The sequence below is a fragment of the Bos javanicus genome, chromosome 18 (genome assembly GCF_032452875.1).
Source record: "Bos javanicus breed banteng chromosome 18, ARS-OSU_banteng_1.0, whole genome shotgun sequence".
NCBI classification, from domain to species: domain Eukaryota; kingdom Metazoa; phylum Chordata; class Mammalia; order Artiodactyla; family Bovidae; genus Bos; species Bos javanicus.
Window position 1 is genome coordinate 2,314,540 of NC_083885.1, and position 15,079 is coordinate 2,329,618.

At 43.1% G+C, this 15,079-nt stretch overlaps 1 protein-coding gene across 2 annotated transcripts in view; it reads right to left on the bottom strand.

Annotated features, from left to right (window-relative positions):
• Nucleotides 1-11,513: 11,513 nt before the first annotated feature.
• The window catches only part of RFWD3 (ring finger and WD repeat domain 3), a 34,686-nt gene continuing 31,120 nt past the window's right edge, over nt 11,514-15,079 (bottom strand). For both annotated transcript variants that reach the window (XM_061386718.1, XM_061386717.1), the window contains exon 13: nt 11,514-13,925. In XM_061386718.1, the coding sequence (XP_061242702.1) occupies nt 13,782-13,925 (144 nt within the window). In that variant the 3' untranslated portion in view covers nt 11,514-13,781. The remainder of the gene's footprint in view (nt 13,926-15,079) is intronic.

The window sequence follows — 15,079 nt, forward strand, 5'->3', positions numbered from 1 at the left end:
TGCTTTTGAACTATGGTATTGGAGAAGACTCTTGAGAGTCCCTTGGACTGCAAGGAGATCCAACCAGTCCATCCTCAAGGAAATCAGTCCTGAATATTCATTGGAAGGACTGATGTTGAAGCTGAAAGTCCAATACTTTGGACACCTGATGCAAAGAACTGACTCATTGGAAAAGGCCCTGATGCTGGGAAAGATTGAAGGGAGGAGAAGGGGACAACAGAGGATGAGATGGTTGAACGACATCACCGACTCAATGGACATGAGTTTGAGCAAGCTCCAGGAGTTGGTGATGAATAGGGAGGCCTGGCGTGCTGCAGTCCATGGGGTTGCAAAGAGTCAGACATGACTGGGCAATTGAACTGAACCTAGAATTTTACACCCAGGGAAATTGTACTTCAAAAATTAAGTAAATTAGGGACCTCCCTGGTGGTCCAGTGGTTAAGACTCTGCACTTCCACTGCAGGAGGCACTAGTTCGATCCTTTATTTGGGAACTTAGATCCCCTATGCCTCACAGCATGGCCAAAAAAAGTGTAATGAAGCACTGATATATACTACAATGTGGGTGAGCCTTGAAAATGTAATACTCAGTGAAAGAAACCAGAGACAAAAGGCCACCAACTGTAGGATTGCATTCTTCTGAAATATCCAGAATTGGCAAATCCATAGCAACATAAGTAGATTAACGGTTTCCAGCACATGGGGGGAGGGGTGAACTGAGAAGTATGGGATTTCTTTTGGGAATGATGGAAATATTCTGGAATCAGATAATTGCAATGAATTAGATAATCAGAACCATAACATTGTGATTATATTAAAACCCACTGAATTGTACACTTAAAATTGTTAAAATATTGGAGCTTATGTTATATGAATTTTACTCAATAAAAGTTTTAAAAAATGCAATTCAGTGCAGTTCAGTTGCTCAGTCAACTGAACTTTGCAACCCCATGGACTGTAGCACACCAGGCCTCCCTGTCCATCACCAGCTCCCGGAGCTTACTCAAACTCATGTCCATCGAGTCAGTGATGCCATCCAATCATCCTCTGTCATCTCCTTCTCCAGCCTTCAATCTTTCCCAGCACGAGGGTCTTTTCCAATGAGTCAGTTCTTCGCATCAGGTGGCCAAAGTATTGGAATTTCAGCTTCAGCATCAGTCCTGCCAATGAATATTCAGGACTGATTTCCTTGAGGATGGATTGGTTGGATCTCCTTGCAGTCCAAGGGACTCTCAAGTCTTCCCCAACACCACAGTTCAAAAGCACCAATTCTTCAGCGCTCAGCTTTCTTTATAGTCCAACTCTCACATCCATACATGACCACTGGAAAAACCATAGCTTTGACTAGACAGACCTTCAGCCAAGTAATGTCTCTGTTTTTCATAAGCTGTCTAGGTTGGTCATAGCTTTTCTTCCAAGAAGCAAGCGTCTTTTAATATCATGGCTGTAGTCACCATATGCAGAGATTTTGGAGCCTAAGAAAATAAAGTCTGTCACTGTTTCCATTGTTGTCCCATGTATTTGCCATAAAGTGATGGGACTGGATGCCATGAGCTTAGTTTTTTGAATATTGAGGTGTTTTTTTTTTTGAAAAATTTTTTTAAATATTGAGTTTTAAGCCAGCTTTTTCACTCTCATCTTTCACTAGCTTCAAGAGGCGCTTCAGTTTCTCTTTGCTTTCTGCCACAAGGGTGGTGTCATCTGGATATCTGAGGTTATTGATATTTCCCCCAACAATCTTGATTCCAGCTTGTGCTTCATCCAGCCCAGCATTTTGCATGATGCAAAAATGCAACTGGATTCATTCAAAAAAAGGTGAAATAAAGACATCTGCAGACAGACTAAAGCTGAGAGAGTGAAGTAATTCATTGCTAGATGGCCTGCACTACCCTAGGCTGAAAGAAAATGATCTCAGATGGAAGTATGGGACTGCAGGAAGGAATAAAAAGCACGGAAAGGATAGATAGGCAGACAATATGGTCTGGAACAATGATAATGATAGATTTTTAAACATATGCAACAGTGAAATATATGACCCCATAAGATACTAAGGATGCAGAATTGTAATTGCCATACCCTGGAGTCTAGGATAAACACTAAAAGAATACTTAAAAGAATGTGTAACTGTAAAGGATTTTATTAATCCAAAAGTAGCCAAAAAGGCTGGGAATAAAGTAACAGTGGAAACATGGGGTAAATAGAAAACAATTGCATTAGGTTTCAGTTCAGTTCAGGCGCTCAGTCGTGTCCGACTCTCTGCGACTCCATGAGTCGCAGCACTCCAGGCCTCCCTGTCCATCACCAACTCCTGGAGTTCATCCAAACTCAGGTCCATCGAGTCGGTGATGCCATCCAGCCATCTCATCCTCTGTCGTCCCCTTCTCCTCCTGCCCCCAATCCCTCCGAACATCAGAGTCTTTTCCAATGAGTCAACTCTTCCCATGAGGTGGCCAAAGTACTGGAGTTTCAGCTTTAGCATCATTCCTTCCAAAGAACACCCAGGGCTGATCTCCTTCAGAATGGACTGGTTGGATCTCCTTGCAGTCCAAGGGACTCTCAAGAGTCTTCTCCAACACCACAGTTCAAAAGCATCAATTCTTCGGCGCTCAGCTTTCTTCACAGTCCAACTCTCACATGCATACATGACCACTGGAAAAACCATAGCCTTGACTAAACGAACCTTTGTTGGCAAAGTAATGTCTCTGCTTTTGAATATGCTATCTAGGTTGGTCATAACTTTCCTTCCAAGGAGTAAGCGTCTTTCAATTTCATGGCTGCAATCACCATCTGCAGTGATTTTGGAGCCCCCAAAAATAAAGTCTGACACTGTTTCCACTGTTTCCCCATCTATTTCCCATGAAGTGATGGGACCAGATGCCATGATTTTCTTTTTCTGAATGTTGAGCTTGAAGCCAACTTTTTCACTCTCCACTTTCACATTCATCAAGAGGCTTTTTAGTTTCTCTTCACTTTCTGCCATAAGGGTGGTGTCATCTGCATATCTGAGGTTATTGATATTTCTCCCGGCAATCTTGATTCCAGCTTGTGCTTCTTCCAGTCCAGCGTTTCTCATGATGTACTCTGCATATAAGTTAAATAAGCAGGGTGACAATATACAGCCTTGACATACTCCTTTTCCTATTTGGAACCAGTTGTTCCATGTCCAGTTCTAACTGTTGCTTCCTGACCTGGATCCATATAGGTTTCTCAAGAGGGAGGTCAGGTGGTCTGGTATTCCCATCTCTTTCAGAATTTTCCACAGTTTATTGTGATCCACACAATCAAAGGGTTTGGCATAGTCAATAAAGCAGAAATAGATGTCTTTCTGGAACTCTCTTGCTTTTTCGATGATCCATCAGATGTTGGCAATTTGATCTCTGGTTCCTCTGCCTTTTCTAAAACCAGCTTGAACATCAGGAAGTTCACAGCTCACGTATTGCTGAAGCCTGGCTTGGAGAATTTTGAGCATTACTTTACTAGCTTGTGAGAAGAGTGCAATTGTGCGGTAGTTTGAGCATTCTTTGGCCTTGCCTTTCTTTGGGATTGGAATGAAAACTGACCTTTTCTGGTCCTGTGGCCACTGCTGAGTTTTCCATATTTGCTGGCATATTGAGTGCAGCACTTTCACAGCATCATCTTTCAGGATTTGAAACAGCTCAACTGGAATGCCATCACCTCCACTAGCTTTGTTCATTGTGATGCTTTCTAAGGCCAACTTGACTTCACATTCCAGGATGTCTGGCTCTAGGTGAGTGATCACACCATCGTGATGATCTTGGTCATGAAGATCTTTTTTTTCTACAGTTCTTCTGTGTATTCCTGCCACCTCTTCTTAATATCTTCTGCTTCTCTTAGGTCCATACCATTTCTGTCCTTTATCGAGCCCATCTTTGCATGAAATGTTCCCTTGGTATCTCTAATTTTCTTGAAGAGATCTCTAGTCTTTCCCATTCTGTTGTTTTCCTCTATTTCTTTGCATTGATGTCTGAGGAAGGCTTTCTTCACTCTTCTTGCTCTTCTTTGGAACTCTGCATTCAGATGCTTATATCTTTCCTTTTCTCCTTTGCTTTTCCCTTCTCTTCTTTTCACAGCTATTTGTAAGGCCTCCCCAGACAGCCATTTTGCTTTTTTGCATTTCTTTTCCATGGGGATGGTCCTGATCCCTGTGTCCTGTACAATGTCACGAACCTCCATCCATAGTTCATCAGGCACTCTATCAGATCTAGTCCCTTAAATCTATTTTTCACTTCCACTGTATAATCATAAGGGATTTGATTTAGGTCATACCTGAATGGTGTAGTGGTTTTCCCTACTTTCTTCAATTTAAGTCTGAATTTGGCAATGAGTTCATGATCTGAGCCACAGTCAGCTCCTGGTCTTGTTTTTGCTGACTGTATAGAGCTTCTCCATCTTTGGCTGCAAAGAATATAATCAATCTGATTTCGGTGTTGACCCTCTGGTGATGTCCATGTGTAGAGTCTTCTCTTGTGTTGTTGGAAGAGGGTATTTGCTATGACCAGTGCATTTTCTTGGCAAAACTCTATTAGTCTTTGCCCTGCTTCATCCCGTATTCCAAGGCCAAATTTGCCTGTTACTCCAGGTGTTGTTTGACTTCCTACTTTTGCATTCCAGTCCCCTATAATGAAAAGGACATCTTTTTTGGGTGTTAGTTCTAAAAGGTCTTGTAGGTCTTCATAGAACCATTCAACTTCAGCTTCTTCAGCGTTACTGGTTGGGGCATAGACTTGGATTACTGTGATACTGAATGGTTTGCCTTGGAAACGAACAGAGATCATTCTGTCATTTTTGAGATTGCATCCAAGTACTGCATTTCAGACTCTTTTGTTGACCATGATGGCTACTCCATTTCTTCTAAGGGATTCCTGCCCGCAGTAGTAGATATAATGGTCATCTGAGTTAAATTCACCCATTCCAGTCCATCTTAGTTTGGGGATTCCTAGAATATCGACGTTCACTCTTGCCATCTCCTGTTTGACCACTTCCAATTTGCCTTGATTCATGGACCTGACATTCCAGGTTCCTATGCAATATTGCTCTTTACAGCATCGGACTTTGCTTTATCACCAGTCACATCCACAAACTGGGTATTGTTTTTGCTTTGGCTCCATCCCTTCATTCTTTCTGGAGTTATTTCTCCACTGATCTCCAGTAGCATATTGGGCACCTGCTGAGCTGGGGAGTTCCTCTTTCAGTATCCTATCATTTTGCCTTTTCGTAGTGTTCATGGGGTTCTCAAGGCAAGAGTACTGAAGTGGTTTGCCATTCCCTTCTCCAGTGGACCACATTCTGTCAGCCCTCTCCAGCATGACCCACCCATCTTGGGTGGCCCCATGGGCATGGCTGTTTCATTGAGTTAGACAAGGCTGTGGTCCTAGTGTGATTAGATTCACTAGTTTTCTGTGAGTATGGTTTCAGTGTGTCTGCCTTCTGATGCCCTCTTGCAACACCTACCATCTTACTTGGGTTTCTCTTACCTTGGGCGTGGGGTATCTCTTCACGGCTGCTCCAGCACAGTGCAGCCACTGCTCCTTACCTTGGACGAGGGGTATCTCCTCACAGTGGCCCCTTCTGACCTTGAACGTGGAATAGTTCCTCTAGGCCCTCCTGCGCCCGCGCAGCCACCGCTCCTTGGATGTGGGGTCAGGGGTGGCGGCTGACAGTGCCAGGCTGCGACGGCACCAGGAGCTGCCGAGAGGAGCTACCCCACATCCGAGATCAGGGGCGGCAGGTAGCTCCTCCCAGCCGCCGTCCCTGACCTCGGACGCAGCGCAGCTCCTCTCCGCTGCTCCTGCACCATCGCAGCCTGGCATTCTCGGCCACTGCCCCTGACCTCGGACGTGGGGTAACTCCTCTTGGCCGCCGCCCCTCGGGCATGGTGTCCTCTCGGCTTCTGACCCTGACCTCTGGACTTGGGGTAGCTCCTCTCGGCTGCGCTATGTGCAGCGTTGCAGCGGCCCGCGCTATGCATTAGGTTTAAGTCTACTTAAACCTAAGTGCATTGGGAAGCTGTTGGAGCAGTATCAGCAGGGGTGTGGTTTAATCCCCAAGCCAAGAGCTAATAGTCTTTAACCACCTCACAACTACCCCCAGGGCTCAGAGTGAGGTTAGGCACACAGAGGGCAAACCATTCATGAAGGCTTACTGAACTCCAAGCTGTTCCTCCCCTTGCTGAGTGGCTGAAGTGACTTCCCAGAAGACTTCTAACGGTTCTTCTCTATAGGCAAGCGAGGTGAAAAGGAAATGGTCGGGCAGAGCACTTTCCTCCCCTGTCTTCTGGCCATCTTTTCCATGTGAGGACTATGGCAACTTGCAAAGTACAGGAATACTTTTCCAACCATGACTGTGCCACTGAATCACCTGGAGTGATTTTTCAAATATTTTGATTATGGAATCCAGGAATGCACTTTCCCAACAGCTAAGGCAGCACTGGTCCCTGCAAGTCTTTGGCAACTTTCTCTCTAGTGCAGGGATGCATTGGTGGTCTTCCATTTCCTCAAGCACTTCCTGATCTTGCCATGTCCAAATTTTCAAGATCATGTAGATGCGACATTGACCCATGAAGTTCCAACACTTTCTTCTTACATTTTTTCTTTTAACGCTCAGCTCAAAAGTCTCAACATTTTTTAAGCCTCCTTAGAAAAATTAACCCCCTTTCAACAGGTCATTTTTAGATTTATAATTCAACACTTCTTTTCCTCCTATGTACTTCCTGCCTTGGGAATAGCACTGTAGTTAGAAGAACCAGCATAGACTGTTTGGGTTTCATTACCTAATCCACCATTTACCTCCTAGTGGGTTATTCTGGGTTCTATGAGAAGCAATCTCCAGACAGGATTAGCTGTGAAAGAAAATTAGGGTTACTGTAGAACCTCACAGAAAAGGGCCTGCTTTAACATCTCTTGCCATGCTAGGCCACTGGCTGAAAGATCCCTTGAGGAGTGTGGCCTCAGAGTGAACCCAACGATGGCATTTCAGAGCACAGCAGCTAGGACTGTTGGTCAATTACAGTCCTTAAGCGATCTGAGAGGAAAATTTTCATAATCATCCCATTCCACCCCTTGTGCCCAAGATTTCTCTCCACATATTTGATGAGCAGCTCCTCTAGTTTCCATGGATCTCTTTTTCAGAGGGAGAAACTCAGAAGAGGGTTAGTGAGATAATCTAATGTCCACTACTGCTGGTGACCTCAGGGCTATGAGTGTATTTATCCCATTTCCTCCATTTTGAATTTCCTTTACCCTCAGCTAGCACCTCAGAAGTCTTGGTGGCTTACCTGGACATACGCCCCAAGCCTTCATTCCTGGGGTGGTAGTGGTGGTGGGCATCATAACCTTCTCAACCTTGTGTGGTACTGTTGCACATGTCTGCCAACAGTTACAGAGGCAACAGAGCAGCACCAGAAGGCAACCCAGTGGACCACCTGGCTCTTCCCTTTTACTTCCATTATGTACAAGCAGCTCTACTTTCTCCCGTTGATCAGGGTTTATTACCACTGCCAATACGGCGATTCCTCTTCTCACGTACTGGTCCCTGGGTACAAAGTCCCAAAGTGCTCTGGTAGCAGCCCTAATGCATAGTTCCGTGGGACCCTTGCTGTGTCCTCTGGCAAAGTGCACCCCTATAGGAAAGCAGGACCTTCAACCACATGGAACCCAGGTTGCTGGAATGGGAAGTACAAAAATCACCGAGGTCACTAGGAATGACAGTAAGTGAAGCCACTCCTGTTTCCCCATGTGGTTCCTAGACCCATGTATTCTTCCTACTGGGGAAATAGCACCAACAGAGGTCTCTTACTTAACACCGCATATGACACCCTATTCTTTCTGAGTGTTGCTTCTTAGCCGGTGCTTCATTATCAGTATTCTGTTAGCTGGCTGTTTCTGGATGGTATATTATTACCTGACAAGACCAACACATCCCATGGTCATGGATCCATTTCTGCAATGCCGTCACTGGACAGTAGGTCCCGTGGGTCAGATGCTATACTGTGCAGCAATCTGTGCCTCAATCTGGCATTCTGCCGGCAGAGGCTCTAAAGAAAGTTAAATCCACGCCCACAATAGGTATCTATTCCCATAAGGAAGAACTGCTGGCCTTTTCAAGAGGAAGGGGCCCATTGTAGCTGACTTGCCACAAAGCAGCTGCTTGATCTTCTCTAGGAATAGAGCGTATTAGAGACTCAGTGTTAGTGTCTGTTGCTGACAGGTTGGATGTCCACAGGCACCCTTGGTAAGTGGCAGTCCACTCCCCGAGACAGAAGTCAGGCCTATATGTAGCCTCCGTCACTGCCATTAGGGCCATTCTATTCATGGGCCCAGCGTATTAGGTCTGCAGCGGCTAAATGCTGGCTGTCAACTGGCTGTCATCGAACTACTTGGCTATTCAATGCCTCTTCCATGGTGGAGGCTTTCTGGTAGGCATTTTGTAATAAAAATTTTTTTCAAACATTGTGCCTTCTCCATATAGCCCAACCACATGCCGTTATCCCAGAACAGTCTGTTGGACCCTGCCCAGGAAATGTTTATATTCTCACCTTAAGCCACTTCTTCCACACAAAGTGGAAAGATCAGCGAACAGCTTGAAGCTCTACTCACTGAAATATTTGTCACTCTCCACCATCTTCCAGGGTCCTTCTTGCATCCTTTAGATTTTTATGGTGGCACTAATCACCATCCTCCAACCCCCATCCCTCAATAAAACACTTTTTTTTTTTTGGTTATGCCTTGTGGCTTGCAGGATCTTAGTTCCTTGACCAGGGATTGAACCTAGACCGTGGCACTGGAAGTGCCAGTCAGTGGCTGGAGAGCTGTTTCCAAGGTTTAGATTTGGCCTTTCCTGTCATAATTCTTACCCCACAAGCCAGAAACATGTTGCTAGATCATTTTCACAATAACTTACTGTTTCTAGATCTAGATTATTCTAGATCATTTCCAGTTATGTCTTTGGGGGCTGGGGAATGACCACTGAATGGGTTCACACTAGGTAGGGCCACTGTGAGCCATAATCTGGCCAGGACTTTTATTTATAGTACGAGGTCCCCACGTGCCAGGGGCCTATGTTGATGCTTTTGGTCTGATATCAAAGACACCTCAATCAAATATCCAAAAAGTCCTCAAATATATGGTTATTTCTCTTTTGTCAGTGTATAGTCCCAGGTAAATGGCCATGAGCCTCTTTGGGGAAAAGACTGAAGGAACTATACACTTAGCATGGTGTCATGGTATGTGTTCCTAGGTTCATAGCTACTTGTTCATCAATGGGTTCTGGATCTGAAAATTGGCTCAGGTCTAAAAACTGAGGAACATAAGGAACATATAGGCAAAGGAACATAAGCTTTGGGGATGACCACCTTTAGCCTGCTGCTCCTCCTTTCTTGTGGACTTTTTGTTTATAGATGTTTAAAAGCACCCTCTTTGGCTGTGTCTATTCTGCTCCCAGGGATGCTATCTTTTATTGGCTCTCTCTCTCCAGTTCCCTGCTGGTCAAGGTCCTTTGGTCAGTTCTTCAGTCTTGCTGGTAATAATGGTAATTGTGGTCTCCTGGCTTCTGAAAGTAAAGCAATGCCACTTGGTCTTTATTATTCTTGGGCCTCAATCATCCCCATCTTACCACATTTCCTGGAATACTCCCAGCATCACCTATGTTATCTAGGTCTAGGAGGAAGCAGAAAACCAAAGAGGATTAGGCATCAACAAAAACCCAAACAACCCAATTTAAAAGTGAGCAAGGGACTTGAATAAACATTTCTCTAAAGAAGATATACAAACAGCCAATAAGCACATGGAAAGATGCTTGACATCACTAATCACTAGGGAAATACAAATCAAAACTACAGTGAGATACCACCTCACACCATTCAGATGGCTACTGTCAAACAAACAAAAACCCCAAAACAAAAAAACAGAAAATAAAGAGTTGGAAAGGATGTTTCTCAGTGGAGAAACTGAAACTCTTATGCATTGTTTGATAGGAATGTAAAATGGTACAGCTGCTAGAAACAATATAGCAGTTCCTCAAATAATTAAGAACTGAATTACCATATGATCTTCTGAGTATATACCCAAAGAACTGAAAGCAGGGTCTCAGAGGTATTTGTACACCCATGTTCATAGTAACATTATTCACAATAGCTAAAATGTGGAAGCACCCTAACTGTCCACTGACAGATGAACGGATAAGCAAAATGTGGTATACATGTATACAATGGAGTACCATTGTCTTAAAAAGGAAAATCTGACACATGCTACAACATGAATGAACTCTGAAAACATTAGGCTAAGTGAAATAAGCCAGTCACAAAAAGACAAATACTGCAGGATTCCACTTAGATGAGGCCATTAGAGCAGTCAAATACCCAGATATCACCCTGTGTGGTAATTCCAGCCTCGGCACCCAGAAATCCAAGACAGATGAGGGCATTTGGAAGAATGTAAAAGGTCACAAGTACATGACTGTCTGCTTTAATTGTGAATGCTAAGTATAGAATATGTAAAATAAGTATAGGATATGTAAAATTTAGTCAAATGCCACCTACAAGTTATTTTCTCTTGAACTTGATTTTTAACCTGTTTCTTCTCCTATAAATTGGAGTAACAATATTTACTCCACAACATTGTTTAAAAATGAATGTGTTAGAAAGGGGCTGTGTAAACTACAAAGGGATAAACAAACAAGAGATTGTTACCAACAAACAAACTGATTAAAGGACAAGGACACACAAATGTTTATTTTTAGAAATTTCACTTACAGTCAACCACTGAGATGGGAAACCAAGGAAAGAATACTATGGAAGAGAAACAGTGGTGTTAGGTTTCTTAGTAATTTGGGGTTTACTTCTTTACTCAGGACCTTTTAACCTCTTTTTTATTGGAGCACATGGCTCCATGACAATATTAAACTTATGGATTTAGTCCTCCTGCAATCTAGTATACTCCATTTGCTGTTCAGCTGGAAAACATTTTCAGCCTTTCCAGTCTAATCCCAGAACACCATGATTTACAGCAAAAGAAATTCCTGAACTGAACAGAACAAAGAAACTGAGGCAAGTGGCCAGAGCTGTGCTGAGCAGAAACCCAGGAGTCCACACGTGCCCAGTGCTGCTGTCACTGCCAGGAGCACTGCCAAAGACTAGGAGAAAGAGAAGAGGAAGTCCTCTCCTCCCCACACAGAAGAGTCTTCTGGACTCAGAGACTAATAGGAAGCCAGCAAGCAAATGTAGTTTGCAGGATTTAGACCCTTGAGCAGAAACAGACAAGTGACCAGTGCTGGGGACTTAAGAGGCAACAGTAAAAGAGAATTGCCAACTACTGCCTCAACTTACTTCATTAATTTAAATATGATGTTTACTTTTGATCCAGGGACCATCCTGTGTAATTCTGACCCAGTACTACGGAAATGAAGAAATCTACAAGGCAGTCTGGGATTAGACCCCTTTTCCAAAAGGCACACAGGTTCCTGCCTCTACCATTCAAAGAGACAAAAGACATCAGAAGCTGAAACATATGGTAAATGTTTATTTTCATATTCTACATTAAAACATAAAACACAAACATTAAAACATAGGACATGAATAGAGATCCCACTGTCTGGTTTTCAAAGCAGGTACAAGGATATATATAACAAGAAAATATTTTTGAGTCTGCTTAACTCCAAACGCTCAAATGGGAAAACAATCTCAGGGACTGGGGTGAGGGAAGATGGTGGGGTAGAGCCTGCATCTACAGATGTCATCTCTCCTCCCAGGCGGAGGGGAGCAGGGGTGGAGGGGAAGTTCTTCCATTGGAGAAATCAGTCACAATCGCAAGAATTTTTGTTTCTCTAACATCTAAACTTACTAGGGGAATGCAAGGACTGGTAAGGCATGAGATTCTTTCAACTTCTCTAATAATACAAGTCCCTTGGTTCCTACGCTTGGGGGTGGGGGTTGATCTCAGTCAGCATCAGCTAAGTGTACTTCAACCCTGCCCGGGGTTCTGCCCTAGCCAAAGACTAAAGCAGCCAGGGCCTGACCACTTATATCCTCTCTCTTATCATCTGCTGAAACCAGATTGTTTTTTAATTCAAATCCTTTTCTGCCCCTGAAGCTCTAGGCCTGGGCAGTTATTCTTAATCATCAACATACCAAAAGGTTACACCTCTTCTAGAAAAGGGAGCTCTTTCCCAGGTTCTGGAAACTGGCTTTTTGAACAGTTTCCTTAAACAGAAGGAGGCCATTCTTTAAAAAGCACAACTAGAACATGGAACTCTGGGGAAATCTACTGCAATAAGCCCTTGCTGGTGAGAAATGCTGGAAACAGCTCAGGAGATGACAGATCAGAACTGTTTTAAAATAAAAATAATGATAACATTTCTACAACAATTATTAAGAAATTCAGTTAGCCATCCTGCTCCCCAAGAACAGGGAGCATGCCTTGAGACATGTTCTGTTGTGGACAGTAGTTTAGTAGAGTAGCCTTTCGCAAAGCAAACAGATATAAACTGAACCCTCTATTGGAGAAAAATACAGCTCCAAAAGTGGGACAATCCAGGGCTGGAATGAAAGCTGGTGGGCATCTCCCTGCAATCCACACAGGCCTCCAACCACTGTTATTTTACTAAAAACACTTAAAAAAAGTTAGGAAAGGAGGCAAATCAGAGGAATTTGGAATCAAACAACAGTTTCACCTGGGGGCAGGCTTTAACCAGGGAATTCTAAACACACTCAAGAATGGTTCCTTACTCCAAGGGGTTGACTTTATTCAGAGAGACTCTATAAAAATGCAAGAGACAAGTCCTCTTCTGCTTTCAACAGCAGTCTAAGCAGCTTCTCTTTTGTAAGCCTCTCTTGGTTAGATCTCTCTAACCATGCTTCTGATCTTTCATACTAGTAAGAGCTTTGACATATGGCTCATCTTTTCCTAGTGAGAGGACAAAGAGTGGCTTTCAAAGCACTGGCTTATATAAAACCAATCCTGAGATCTTAGCTGCCTAGAAAAAAAGTGAGTCTTCCCCACTGCTCAAACAACTGGTCTCTTTCCTTGATTCGCACAATGTGATGAACCCCATACACTTGGCATTAGGAAAGGATCTACAGCTCATCAGCTGCCATCATCACTGGGTTTACCACTATCCTGGCACTGCACACCTGAACAAAGCTGTTCCTGCCACAGAGCAGACCAGATGAGCTCTACCACACAGTTCTGTGGGGATGAGACCAAGTTACTAAAAGATTATCAGCCTACAAGGTCAGAAATAGGTCAAATTCTTCAGAAGACTGTATAGTGCCCTCTTGTGCTCAATTGAAGACTTCTGCATCCACGCTGCATCCAAGGAGCATCAAAATGGTTAGTCCCATCAGGAACATAAGCACTCTCAAGTCATGCAGTCAAGTGACAGGACAACTCAGGTAGGATGTCACATCCGGAGATGCTCGGTGTACATCCATATTCTAAGTGACTGCAGGGAGGATACTCTCCAAGGCTCAGCAGCAAGTCTGATCAAACATATTGATTCTCAACAAAGATTCATGAAAGCTTTTAACCCAAGAAATGGATAATGTTGATGGAGTACCAGTCACTTACTCTTTTGATGGACACTGAAGATACACCATCTATAGTGTTTTGTTGACCTGGAATCTGAGGATCTTATTAACCTAATGGAACCACGATCCCACAAGTTCTAGGCCACAGACAATAAGCACAGATCTTGCTCAAGGCTGTGAGGTACTAGCAAACAACATGTAACATTAACCAGCAACATGACTGATAAGTTTCAAGACCATGGTTACTCCCACCTATAGATGTGGACGGTCTTTTCTGTTAAGGTAGCCAAGTAGCTGTTATGATTCACGTCAAATGGGCAGATGTCCAAGACAGGCTGATCGGCCTGCAGATCCTGCAGCAATGAGCCACTGCCAGCATCCCATAGCTTAAAAAGAAGAAAAAAAGGTCAGGAGTCCTTCAATTCAATTTGGGACTTGCAGTCTTTATCATCACACAACTCTGAAAGCACTGCATAGACAGGACTGCCCAGGGAGTAAAACAATGTCCCTAACCTTCACAAGGTTGCACAAAAGCAGCACATCTAACATAGGTCATGCACAGCCTCACCTACTATAATTCACAATTGTGGTCTACCTGTGAGTGGATCTGAAAACCAAGCCTAGTATTCTCCCCTTCAGTCTATATGCCAAGAACTCTATTAGGGGAAACAAGGGTCAACAAGACAATAAGTCCCTGTCTCTGCCTTCATGGAACCTGTATTCTAACTGCTGCTTTCTTCTCCTTTAAAAAAAAAATTTATTATGGACAAAAAATTCATGTAATAAAAAGGAGAATAGTACTATGAGTAATCCATCACCCAGATGACTAAGTTTTTACCATATCTGGTTTATTGTTTTTTTTCTTTGCTGACCTCATGTCATTTTACCCTTATACACTTAAGTATACATCTCTTAAAAATAAACAAACAAAAGACATTTTCCTACATCTCAATGTCACTATGCCTAACAAAATGAACAATAATTTCATAGTATTCTCTAACATATACTGCAAAATAAAAATTTTCTGATAGTCTCTTTTTATATTGGTTTTGTTTGATTCAGGATTCAAATAAGGTCCACATTACCCTTGGTAATCATAAATTTTAAAAAGCCTCTCTTAGTTTGAGCAGATCCAACCTCCCCACTCTTTTCTCCTTCTGCCACTGACTTGTGGAAGCAGGATCTGTTGTCCTACAGAATGTCCACAACCTAGATGTGTTTGCTGCTTTCTGTGCTATTACTTAACTTATTCTCTTATCCACTGCAATTCCAGTAAATAAAAGCATTAGACTGAAGAGTGACAGTATCCAATATGGCTGCCATTAGCCAATTAAACCTCTTTACATTTAAATTACACAAAAATTTAACAATTAAGTTTTTCATTCACATTAACATTTCAAGGGATCACATGGCCTTAAGTGGGCAGTGCTGTTCTATGGGTTCAAGGACATCTAGGCATCATGTACTTCATTTTCCCTTACATCAAGAGGCAAATTATTTCTGCTTAAGCCATTAACAGTGACACAATAGTTGATCATGT